Below are 13,341 nucleotides of genomic sequence, written 5' to 3'. Positions count from 1 at the left end.
GTATCATTAAGTGCTGAAAGAACATGGCTCTCTGTCACTTGAGATAATAAGGTGCATGTTCATATATTAAATGAAATAAAGGACCTTAGATATTCATCTACGTAAGCAACCGTTGCAATTACCACATCTAAATTCAAAGCGGTTAAGCTAGGATCAACTCTACAGACCTCAATTATAATCATTACATTGACTTAGCACTACTGTTAAGCAATACCATAAAATAACAGCTTCAAACTCATTTTGATGCTAAACTGACTTACAATATGCAGAAAGGAGTCTATGACATTGATTGTACGTTCCCAGAACGCTTAGTATGCAACATTGAAGTCATGGGTAGGAGGCTAGGAGCATGACCATTTTCCTTGTTTAGAGATGAATTGATAAAATTGTCAAAAAGTGTAATTTCTACACTGTTACTTTAAGACAACTACATGAACTACATGACTCCATTAGCATAAACAATAAAATAGATAAATGACATACCGATAATATTTTCCAACAATGATATAAGATTACCAAATTCACACAGTTCATGCAAGGAAACACATCTCTAAGTTCTTTATTAGGATTCCAGATAAAGGATACACTGTCTCCCAAAGCATCATGCTGAGTCCTGAGTGTTATATGTGCTAAGTTTGTATTAATGTGTGCGTAATGAGAGTGTGTTTGCATTTAATTTCAGCTGAAGCGAAACACAGTAGTGATGCATAGCTATGCTTCCACAGTGATGTAAACAACATGTAGTTTGGATTGCGTTCGGATTTCATTGCACACTGAAGAGACTGTTCAGTTCATTAAAGAAGAATGTTATGAAATATGCATGCTAGATTTGGTCAAAGCTTGGTCCATCCCTTCTCCAATAAACAGTTAATATCATAGACCCTTGGAGCATGTTGAAAGACACCAATAGTGCTTCTGGACATAAAATTACATACCACACAGAGACGTGCTATAGCTTAACCACGAGGAGATCAAGGAGACATCAAGTAGAAGTGAGAGTATAAGTGACAAGAGACAAGGAAGGATGTCACTTGAATTGAACTTATAGAGCCATTGTGTCAATCATCACCTCAGAGCACATTCAGAGAGAGTCGGAATATTGCAAACTGTGAGAATTGTGCGTACACAGCCAAAAAAAAAAGAAAAACAGTTTTATATATATATATATATATATATATATATATATATATATATATATATATATAAAGGCAATATTGGCACTTTGGTCACCTCTTTAGACCAGTATAGAGATCCTCCAGTTTTTACTAAGGTTTGGAATGTAACAGAATGATCCGGACATAGAAACGTAGCAGTGTGAAAGGATCCCCACCCCCTCCTCTTAATCTCCTGGGGTTTTGGTACTCATTTAGAAAGCCTCCATGGCTTCCTCTGTCATTCCATTTGTTATCAATTCATATCGTTCCTCCATTACACAAAGTGCTCCATACAATGTTTGGTTAATCAAGAGTAAGGCAATAACTGTAAACTGCTTTGAAAGTGCATTGTGTTTATGTAACTAGCCATTGCATGGCATTTAAAGCTGCACTGCCTGGCTGATCCCTTGCATATCCCATGCACAGATAATGACACACTTTGCTTTGTCACTTCCAGACTGATTGTTGAAGCTCTCAGTACGTACCATCCTTACAAGTCACCCTGCGAACTGAGTGGGTCTAACCACATAGCTATGGCAGACTTTTTAATCTCCCTTTGCAGAAGCAGCACTTGAAAATCATGACTGTTAATATCCTGTGAATAGTCTCTAATGCACAGTCTGCACTGATATACAACATAAGAGTAGCAGTGTAAAACTAGAAGACACCAAAACGCGTCCCAGCACCTATGATAAGAGATGACAGCATTAAATGTAATGTGACAGTACCAGCTCATGTGAGATGACAGCAGTTCCCTCATTCACCCTACAAAAAAATAAATACAGCTCTGCATACTACATTTTATCACACTACAAACCCACTGTTAAACCCCTCTACCACAGTCCCACATCCCATTCAAGTTAAGGCCACGAAATAGAAGCTATTCCTAAAACTGGAGAATGTCTCCAATGACAAAATTGGCAAAGTCTGATGAATAAGGCAGTTGAAATAGCTTTCCAGTTGTCCAGAGAGACGAGGTGTATTTGTGCAGCTCCAGTGACCATGAGGGGTCAATGTCCTCTGGCTTCAGGTGCGTGAGTCGTCAGATGACCTCCGACCCATGACGTGCTAGGGCAAGAGGCAGCGTTGTTCCGCATGGCCCTCGAATGTGATGTCTGTAAACAGCCAATTGTGACAAGGACTAACAGTAAGGTTTTGCCAATGGTCATTGTGCTAAATGTACAACACACAAGTCTATCAAGATCTCTGCAAATATCATTTACAACTACATTTTACAAATGCTATTGGATTGATTTCCTTGTATGGAAATGTTTGTAATGCGTTTGGAATGTTTGTTGTTAGGCTGTTAAAAGTGAAATTTCTCTGCTAACCAGTGACCCGTTTGCTGTATTAGAGATTGATGTTAATACTTGACTGAAATTTGGCCTATATCAAAACCAGTAATAGCCATTAGAATAATCTAAATTCAGCCCCTTTTTTCAATATCACATGTTTACAAGATAATACACAATGTTTTAATGTTCCACTTATGTTTTCTGCTATTAAATCAAGTTGTATTGATATGCTGTGTTGAGGAGGTATCTACCAGTATAAAAAATGTTTGGGAAAGTACCAGGGGAAGTTGGTTGTAAGTTTGATGTAAGTTTGAAAGTACCAAGGGACAGTTTGTTGTAAGTTTGAAAGTACCAAGGGACAGTTTGTTGATAATATGAGCCTGTGGGCAGGAGTGTGACCACTATATTTTTTCCTTGTGTTTAATACTATCAGCTATGGTCATTCTACTGATGTAGCCATATGACCTACTGATCACTTGCTACATGAACAGAGTGTAGAAAGAACTCCACCTCGGGGGGGGCAGATAACTCACGTGAAGTAGGTGGTTTTGGGGGTGATGTTGGTGTTGAATTCAACCACGGGAATTCTCCGTGATGCCACCTGTGGGCCAAACATCGCCGCCGGGTACACCACTGAGGACGTGCCCACCTGAGCAGAAGGCAAAGAACCGCTGACAATTACTACACACCTTCACAGTCACACCATCAGATATTTCACACCAAAACTATCTTTCACAGCCCTTGACCCTGTGGAATTTTTGTACGAACCAAACAATTTAATACCATATATGTGCCATACAATTTAACATACCTTATTTTTATTTGCTGCTATTATTTTATATTAATTACAGTGCATGAAAATTGCAAAGGCCAACTCTCTCTGTGTCTCTCCATTCTACAAGAATACAGTATAAGGCAGATTCCATCCAACTTTCTATCCATTCATCTTCCTCAAACCATTCACTCATCCACCCATTAAACTATCTATCAATATCCATTAAACAATCTGCCTATCAACATCCATTAAACTATCTACATTCAACTTTTAAACTATCTACTTGTCTCAGGCTTTAAGCATACAATCGGGCTCTCTTAAGACTACAGATCCTGTTCAACTGTTTCCTTTGCCCACTACTGTTTCAAAACAACAGTTCTCAGTACAATAATTCCCTATTAAACAATTTAAACTATCCAACTATTTAACTGTTCAGCCATTCCAACTCTCAGTTGTCATCAACTATAACTTGTGCCAACTGTTTCCTCTGCCCACAACTGTTTCAAAATAAAAGTCCTCACTACAATAATTCACTATTAAATAATTTAACTGTTTAAACTATCCAACTGCTTAACTGTACTGCTGGGGATGGGCATTGTTAAGAAATTATCGATATAGATGCCATTGTCTGCTTATCGATGCGATTCCTTATCGATTCCGGTTCCATTTGCTGAACACTTATAGGATGGCTTTGAGAGTTGTTGGCTTTGAATGTCTAATTAAAGTGGTTTTAGAGAATGAATACCAAGTGTGCAATATCAATACAGAAGCTGAATGCTTTAAAATGTTCTAAATTTTGCATACTGTGACGTCGTGCTGCGACGTGGGAATGGACGGAACGGAACGTTCGGAATCTTTAGTGAAATCGTTAACGTGTGTACGATTCCGATCGGAACATTTGGAACCGGTTCCAAACCAGAACCTGGAACCGATTCCTAAGCCTTCTGCTATTCCAACTGTCAGTTGTCATCAACTATGACTCCCGCCAACCGTTTCCTCTGCCCACAAATGTTTCCAAATAAAAGTTTGTTTTGCATTTTATGTTAATATATGTTTTGCATTTTTATGCACTGATAATTCCTCGGATTACATTTTCTAGTTGATTAATGTACTATGTACAATCAGTGACCATGTCCATTTGTAAACACACTGGGTCTATCAGTTTCATATTCACTAGCGATCTGTGCTTGGCCATGCACTACCTCTCTACTAGTGCCCACTCATCCTGTGTTTGCCTGCAGGGGTGCTTAACCCGGGTCATGCTGTGCATGCAGAGAGAGTGTTTGAGTGTGTGTGTGTGTGTGTGTGTGTGTGTGTGTGTGTGTGTAAGACTCACCACCAGGCAGAGGTCACACATGTCTAGCTCCTTCTCCACCTGCGTCAGAACATTGGAGTCCAGGGTCTCTCCAAACCAGACCACATCAGGTCGCAGCAGACCATTGCAGCCACTGTCCTCGCACCTGCCTCGCCACAGGACAGAATCAGTCACACGCTGTACAGTAGTCCCCACTCGCCCACAGGACAGAATCAGTCACACGGTGTTCAGTAGTCCCCACTCGCCCACAGGACAGAATCAGTCACACACACACAAACACAACAGTAGTCCTCTCTCCCTCACATAACACTCAGATCTGGCTTCTCCACTGAACAAACCTATCAGGTGGATGATGCTTTGTGCACCCTTCTGTTTAGAAGGGATTCAGGTTAAATGTTCATCAAATTCTTACTTCCCCGAATGTTTGTTCAAGACTATGTAAATCCCATTTTAGGGCAGATTATTTAGCCAGTTGGTAAACATCACATAACACATTTTTTTAATGAGGGCTGTGGTTTGATATGAGCACTCTGCCTTGCTGTAGCTGCAGGTGGCGCTTTAATAAACCACACACGTTCTGAGAAACCCTCCCACTGCGGCCATTACATTCACTTTAAAGGATAAACAGTGTGGAATATGACTGCTCTTTAAACTGACCCCCTCCCAGCTAAACACAGCATTCACAAAACGGTGCCATCTTGTGGACTTATACGGTACTGCATGTTCCCCTTTAACTTGTGAAGCAGCATTCCTTCTGTACAATGCACAGACAAAAAAAAAACATCTTCATTGTCCTTAGAGAACAACATGACACATCAGGAGCTAAGAAAATGTTCTTCGATCACTCATGTATGGACTGGCTTATGTACCTGGGCAAATCATTGACAGGAATGCGGGCATCACTGGTTACTGGGTCAGGTGCACTGGGGTTTCAATACAAACATAAAACAAACAAACAAACAAAATAAATAAATAAACGAGACACATCAAGAAATGACCAGTGTTGTTGATGCATATGTGGTGTATCGAGTGAGTGAGGTGCTGTTGCAGTGTACCCTTTGCCCAGCAGCGCCGGACAGATGGGGCTCTTGTGATTGGCTTTTATACTTCCACAGCTGATACAGCGGGTCTTGAACAAATTACCTGAATTAGAACAAGAGAGAAGAGACATGGTGTCAACTCTCTTTAGTTTGAGCCTTATCTCTGCATGCCATTTATGAAAGAATCAGTATCAAAATCAAGACAACCCCCATATAGATACATTTTGGAATATTATGTGCTAGAAATTTCACTGGAAAGAATGTCACAGCAGTCACAACATTACACACCTTCCTGATGATATTCATGTTAATGAATGCAGTACAATAATTAGCATGTTTTATCAGCGTGTTGATTGCACTGTGATTCTCAGTGCACCTCGGGGTGTGTCGGGGGGGGGGGGGGGGGGGGGGGGTTGTACTGTAATGTATTCAGCACAGTTTGGAGAAGGCTAAGTCGAGAGGAAAGAAGTAGCACAAAGCAAGACCACACCACCATGCTTTACATAATCTCGCCGTTAAAAATAATTTGTGTTACAAAATGTTGACAAGAATAATTACATAGTCTTATACAAACTGGTGGTAACACAGTAAGGACAGGCAGCGTTTTAATGCTACTATGATCATGCCAATGCTGATGATATTGTTGTGGGATCACCTGACTGAGGAAGTGTATAGTTTAGTGGGTGAAAGGTGACAAAAGTCATTATGACAAAGAGCCAAAAAAAGTTTGTTTAAAAGGGAAGGGTTTTAAAATGAATACAGGAAAAGAAAAACAACTCTAACGTTTCTACTTCTTTTTCAGCCAGGCTAACAATGGGCTTCCTCTTAGCATCCATACCATGGATCTCTAGCACGTGTTTGGAGCCAGCTCTGGTGTGGAGTTCGTCGATGTTCTGGGTGATGACCACCACGGAGCGGCCCTGCTTGCTGAGGCGCGCCTCGCACTCGGCGATGGCGTAGTGTGCCGGGTTGGGGATCTTGCTCAGGGCCACCTCGCGCCGGTGATGGTAGAACTCCCAGACGCGGGACGGGTCCCTAGAGAAGGCCTCTGGAGTGGCCAGGTCCTGAGAGAGAGGGAGAGAAGGCACAAGGCCCATCAAGATGAAGGGTCAAGAGCGATAGAAAAAAAGGGCTGGGTCCAGAACAGAACTGTGAGGGCCTGCTAGAGATGGTGCCAAGGGATGAAGAGGATGTGCAATCCTGATATGAAAGATCACCTCCAACTGTAATTAATACATTCTCTTTTATTACTGCCATTTGGTGCAGCAGGGGCAGCCGTGGCCTACTGGTTAGCCCTTCGGACTTGTAACTGGAGGGTTGCCAGTTCATACCCCGACCAGTAGGAACGGCTGAAGTGGCCTTGAGCAAGGCACCTAACCCCTCACTGCTCCCCGAGCGTCGCTGTGACAGGCAGCTCACTGCGTCGGGATTAGTGTCTGCTTCACCTCACTGTGTGCTGAGTGTGTTTCACTAATTTGGGATAAATGCAGAGAGCAAATTTCCCTCACAGGATCAAAAGAGTATATATACATACTAAACCAGTGTTTCCCATACATTGACTTATTTGTGGCGGCCCACCACACTATCAACATTGACCACCACACAATGATTTTCCAGGTTGTACTAAATTGTGCTTAAATCTGGTTAGCATCATAACCACGCTGCGCTAATTTGTTAAAAACTGCTGCATTCAAGTTAATTCTACAAACCTACCACCACAAGTATAATTTAATTCTGTGGGAAACACTGTATACTTATATATAATACAAGAAAGACATATATACAGTTAGTAAGAAATTAATCTCATTGTGTGTGTGGCTTCAAAAGGAGCCAAATTAGACTTCTGACTTTCCCATAACATTACATTGCACACACAACACATTCAAACAGCAGTGATATTCATATTGACACTATGAAAGTAACAGTTTCATTTAAAACTGGTGCAGAGATGCTTGGAAACATTACTGAGGGGGTTCAACAGAGCAGGGGATGGGGTGGTGGGGGGGTGATGACAGCAAGACACCTGCAGCATCTCTGATCTCTGCTCTCGCAAATGGAAGCATCTGCACAGCTGCGGGTGTCTAACAGCATTGACTTGGGATGGATGGATAAGCCTGGTGTTGCACAAGTTGTTATTGCAAGCTCATGGATCATTGATGGGATCAGCGCGGAGGAAAATAACCACACAGCCTTACTCAACACTGACACACAGATAAAACATAAACTTTGACCAATCCACTGACGACAAAACAAGACCTTTGATGGTGGTCTGACATCCTTCATGTATGATGAGTTGAAGAAAATGTCTTGCCCTAGTCAATATTTACCCCCAGTCACAGTCAAGGTCACTTCATAACTGGTGAGGCTTTCACGAGTAATAAATGTCAAGATTTCAGCTGGTTAAAACAAAAGCCAAACTATCAAATTGTCTGAGCAGCATTTTAAATCACTTCGCTATTTAACATCTGGGCCTGTATTCACAATGCATTTCATCTTACTGCTAAAAGTACTCCTAAATCACACTAAGAGTTTTCTCGTACTGTAAATGTTATTCAAAATCACTAGGCTTTTGAGACCAACTTTTAGTATGGAAAATGTCATCTCCTTAGATTATCATGCACGAGCTTGCTTGCAGTGACCACTGTGATTGGCTGATGAGTGACAGCCTGTAGCCTGGTGATTAGACACGTGCTACATGAGAACCCCAAAGGACAGAGATAAATAGACAGAAATGACAGGCTACTAATTGATTGACACAGCATCTTTGCAATGTATTAAATTGATCTGTGTGAAGACATGTCTGCATACATAGAAAGTAATTCAATTTGATTTACAATAAATCCTTACATTTAGTTTACATTTCGAAAAACGAAAGGAAAGGCCAGCGTTATTGCATCCTTTACAAACTGCAATTATTCCTTCACCAATGCACCACCTGATACCAGCAACATAACTAATGGTCATTGGGCCTTTTTCATAACTACACCCCCGCCAAAGACAAAGAAAAAATAAATCAAACGTGTCAGACAGGGGGGGTGGTGTGTAGGAACAACTGTCTGATAGTTCGGGCATGTCCATCTTCTCACCTGTGCTTTCCATTTCCGCCAGAGGCCCCCAGCACCCCTGAAGGTGGGAATACCACTTTCGGCACTGACACCTGCCCCTGTGATGATGGCGATGTGCTTGGCCTTAGAGAACACCTCCCGGAACTTGGCCATGTCTGCAAGACCAAAATGAGAGGTTTAGAATGGCCTCTTGTTGTTGTTGTTGTTGTGGTAGTCTGGATTTTGGCTAAGCAATCTTGTGTATTCAATTATATTATAATTGATATAATAATTAATATAGTATAATTATATTAAGGCTTTTTGTTCAGATTTTTTTATTCAGATAGGACAGTGAAAAGTGACAGTAAGCAAGTGGGAGAGAGAGAGAGATGGGGTGGTATCAGGAAATGACCATGGGTCAAACCAGAGTCCCCTAGGGCATTTGGACCCGAATGTGGTATGGACAGTGCAGCCACTTGCACAACAGCTTCCAAAGTATTCGGTAATCTTTGGATTTTTGAAACAGACATTCCAAATGCCACCAGCAATCACAAAATGTTGTGACATCTACCTAATACTTTACCAAAGATAAAGAACATAGTGATAGCCTGATAGTGATTTTGACATCAATTAGGGTAATGATGAAACCATGGGCAAAGTCTCTATCTAATCCCAGCCCAAAGTATGGTTACTGTACAGGCCAACAATAGCCAACATGGAAATCATCCCATTGATAGCTAAACCCTGCATGTTCCATCACATGTGAGAAAAGGGCTATGCACCTCATCCATTCAATTCCATTCCATAGAGCTTTCATGTCATGACAAAAATACACTTTGTATTGCCAAAGAATTTCTACTTAAGTGACAAGATAACCTCTAGTACTGTAGGAAATAGATGGACACCTGAATTGTACCGCACCATCTCAACCAAAGGCCTTGAGGAAGGTGGACGGGCCCTGACTGCATCACTCAACCGAGGAGCTAGGGACCTGGAGGCAAGGTGGCAAAGGAGCATTTGAGATGATTCCAAGCTGCTGAAATCAAACAAATAATGAAGCATTCAGTTTATTTTTCAAACAGATCCACTGTGTTTAAACAGATTTCTTATTAAACCTGTTTATTAGCACCTCAATATCCATTCATTCAATTTCACATCATTTTTACTCCAACAGTGCGGCAGATAATACACGTCAAAAGCACTAGACCAGGGGTCGGCAACCTTTTCTCTTAAAAGGGCCACTAGACCAGAAATAAAAAATAAATCTGTTTGGGCCCGCCAATATATCGGAGGCATTTTAAAGAAATCAGTTTAAACATCTATCTTTATTAGCCTTAGGCATATGGCATTACTCATCATACTCTACATATGCTGTACAGTATAATATTTTCACAAACTGTTAATGTGTTAGGACAGCTTGAAACTTAACGACTATATGAAATTGTTAGAAATATTGTATCACTTCCATTTTTAGAGAACGCCAGGGAGCCACTAGAGAGGAGCTAAAGGGCTGCATGTGGCCCTTGGGCCGCAGCTGCCTTCCCCTGCACTAGACACTGGTACATATCAGCTAAATTCAATAAATCGGTATTTTGTATCGGAGGTTACAGTGTAGGCCTACAGCGCAATGCTATTCTTTGTCATGATTATTTTGACATTCACTTCCACTGGAACTACATGAGCTGTTTGCTAAAGATAAGTTACTGGCGCCAGCATTTCCCGTTTCATTTACAGAGTAAACTAAAATGTTATAAGGCCGGCTCTTATTTCGTGATTGTGGTATGGCAGGGCGATTATAAAACGCCTTTGGGAGTATGGTTGGTGCCTTACATCATTTTAGCATGATTCTCTAAAGTAACACAGTCGGCCGTAAACTCGTCATGGGGATGTCTCAACAGGTTAGCCATATGCCCATTGACAATGCGTGCAAGATTAGGTAACTTGTCAAAACAATTACATTGGGAAGAAAAAATGCAAAGTACGCAATGCAAGCAGCACGCTGTAGTTGTTCCGTCTCACTGTTCGAGGTTAACACTTTAGCTAGCTATCGTTAGCTGTAACGTCAAAACTGACGGTGAACTAGGCTACCACCACCACCACGGAAGAAAATAATCCTCCAAGATGAACTAAACCTGGTAGTAGCCGCCTACTACACTATAAACTGCACTAACACATGCTATGTCATTTTTTTAGCTGTTATCAACGGCAAACATTTCCCACTTAGGTACACTTACCTTCCCTATTAGATGTTCCTTAATTAGATCTACAGAGCCTCAGTTTGAAAACTTTATAAGCCAGTCAGTAAATGTGTGTTTACTGTATTTTATCTTGGAATGCCGTAAACATGGTAATCATGTCGTGAATCGTTGTATTCTGATACAAGTGAAGTTTAGAATGAAATAGCAAATGCTGAGTGGGCCACCTGCTGGTCAGTAGTGAGTATCGCAAAGGAAACCATGCAGTGAATTATTGTTCTGTGCGTGTTCATGGTCGTCACTGATACAATCAATAGTAAGTAGGCCTAAGTAAGTACATTTTATTTATAAAGCACATTTAAACTGACCAAAGTGCTGTACAGTGGATAACTAAAGATAAAGACTAAGACAAATAATACAGAAAAACACACTGGACCAATAGTCATAAAAACATAAATAAAAAGAAACCTTCAATATCAGGGCACACAACACAGAAATACATAGGATGAGCAGGAGTACAGGGTGAGGGAACATAGAAGGCCAGGGAGTAAAGGTGGGGTTTTCGCCTGGATTTAAAGGCAGAAATGAAGGAGGCGGATCTAATATCCAAGGGGAGCTGGTTCCACAAATGTGCAGCAACTGCAAAAGCTCTATCACCCCTTTGTTTGAGCTGTGAGTGCGGCACATGCAGAAGCTCTTTATTTGAGGATCTCAGGGACCTTTCAACTGAGTAGGGCTGTACAAGGTTGGTGATGTAAATACTTGTTAACAGGACAAATGTTAAGTTATGGGTTACTCTAACTTTTAACATGCGTGAGTAATAGCCTCATTAACCTCCTTTATCATAGCATAGCTTACAACCGTGGTTTGCGTTAGGTAGGCTACCTGTCCTCTGTCTGACAGAGAAGGTGCAAGCCTACAAAATCTTGCAACATTTATCCACGAGGTGGCGATATTTTGACTTAGCCCCGACTGAACCTAAACCATAACTTCTAATTTACTCAATACTCAAATACCCATGACAAGTCTTAAAAAGCATGAGATCAGCAAGATACCTTGAATTTCCCCTTGGGATCAATAAAGTATCAATAAGTATCAATAAGTATCAATATCTATCTATCTATCTATCTATCTATCTATCTATCTATCTATCTATCAGCTTTCTACAATCACACTTTATTCAGGCCTATAAAGTTAAAAGGGGCCAAAAAAGGGGCCAGGCTAGGTCCTAACCACACCAAAACAACCTGACATAGAAGCACCTGCTTTCCTACTGTTATATCACCCCATCAGTTATCATTATTCTGGCTTCTTTATACAGTCATTACATGCTGCTTCACATCTGCATTATGGTATTGCACTTCATACTGCATTTGACATGTTTATTGTGTCCTGTCTGTATGTCTGTGTGTATATTGTCTATATGCCAATGTTACCAGAGTGAAACCAACAGCCTGAACCAAATTCCTTGTACTACTTGACAAGATAAAATGTGATTCTGATCGTGGTTAATCGAAGACAACTCTCAAAGGCATTCTGACAGCATGGCAGGTTGTCACAGGCTTGTATGGACACGAAGCAGACATTACGGGTGAACAAGATGCTAACACATTGGGGCATAAATCATAATCTCTGTAAATCATCTGTAATTGTTAACAAAAAATACATAAAAACATTTATTTATTTACGATACATCTATATGCTTCTTTAAAGGAGACCACAAGACATTCCGAAATAGAACTCACACATTATGAACACTGCATCACCCTAGCTGCACCTGAGGCAGCATAGCAGGGATCATTGCACACATTTAGAGTACATATATGTCCTGGTGATAACTCACTATATATCCATACACAGTTCTAAATAGCTTGGAGACACGTACCCTAACCTCTCCGACCTCCTCATTCGCCACACTCCTGCCTGCCGCCTCAGGTCTGTTGATGCAAGCACACTGAAGATCATCAGGACTAAGCTCCGGACCTACAGTAGGGCGACAGGGTCTTCTCAGCTGCTGCACCCTCCCTCTGGAACGCCCTCCCCGACCACATCAAACAGTCAAATACACCATCCTTCAAACAGGCCTTCAGAACTCTTCGAACTTGCCTTTTCCTGTTAATGGACTTTCCCAGCTTCTCCTTTTTTTCATTGCTCACCTCTCTTTTGTTTTCTGCGTTGTTCATGTACTTGTGTGTTTTTTTTCTCGGTTATTGTAACCTTGTCCATGTACCTTGTCTGTTTGTATGTACCTATGTAAAAACGTCAAAGTGTCTTTGAGTGTAGAAAAGTACTATACAAAATAAATGTGTTATTATTATATTTTGTCAAGTGGCATAAATTGATCTTAAGTGTCACCATCTTAATCCTGAAGAGAATGTCTTTCAGTCTGGTATGGAGTTGAGAGTGCTCTGGAAGTGTTTCCAAGGCCAATGGCGAGTCTCTTGTGATGCCAGCCCCCATGCCAGCCACAGGATCCTGGCTCACAGGCAAGGAGGCACCAGTAGCTGCAGGATCTTGAGCTAG

The 13,341-nt window shown here is 41.2% G+C and overlaps 1 protein-coding gene across 2 annotated transcripts; it reads right to left on the bottom strand.

The window, feature by feature from the left end:
• Positions 1-1,194: 1,194 nt before the first annotated feature.
• Positions 1,195-10,993, bottom strand: LOC121719675 (NAD-dependent protein deacylase sirtuin-5, mitochondrial-like). 2 transcript variants are annotated; one of them, XM_042105485.1, is made up of 9 exons: positions 10,858-10,993; positions 9,529-9,659; positions 8,666-8,799; positions 6,418-6,643; positions 5,595-5,682; positions 5,409-5,462; positions 4,561-4,684; positions 2,983-3,098; positions 1,195-2,269 (listed from the first exon to the last, which is right to left on the bottom strand). In XM_042105485.1, the coding sequence occupies exons 2-9, from the start codon at positions 9,638-9,640 to the stop codon at positions 2,197-2,199; spliced, it is 927 nt and encodes a 308-aa protein (XP_041961419.1). In that variant the 5' UTR covers positions 9,641-9,659; positions 10,858-10,993; the 3' UTR covers positions 1,195-2,196. The 2 variants fall into 2 exon arrangements, with proteins under 2 accessions (XP_041961419.1, XP_041961422.1); XM_042105488.1 differs by having other exon boundaries at positions 9,529-9,656.
• Between the last annotated feature and the right edge of the window lie 2,348 nt (positions 10,994-13,341).

This window comes from Alosa sapidissima, chromosome 1 (assembly GCF_018492685.1).
Source record: "Alosa sapidissima isolate fAloSap1 chromosome 1, fAloSap1.pri, whole genome shotgun sequence".
NCBI lineage: Eukaryota > Metazoa > Chordata > Actinopteri > Clupeiformes > Clupeidae > Alosa > Alosa sapidissima.
Note: the sequence above shows the minus strand (reverse complement) of the source record. Positions and strands in the feature narration are given on the sequence as shown.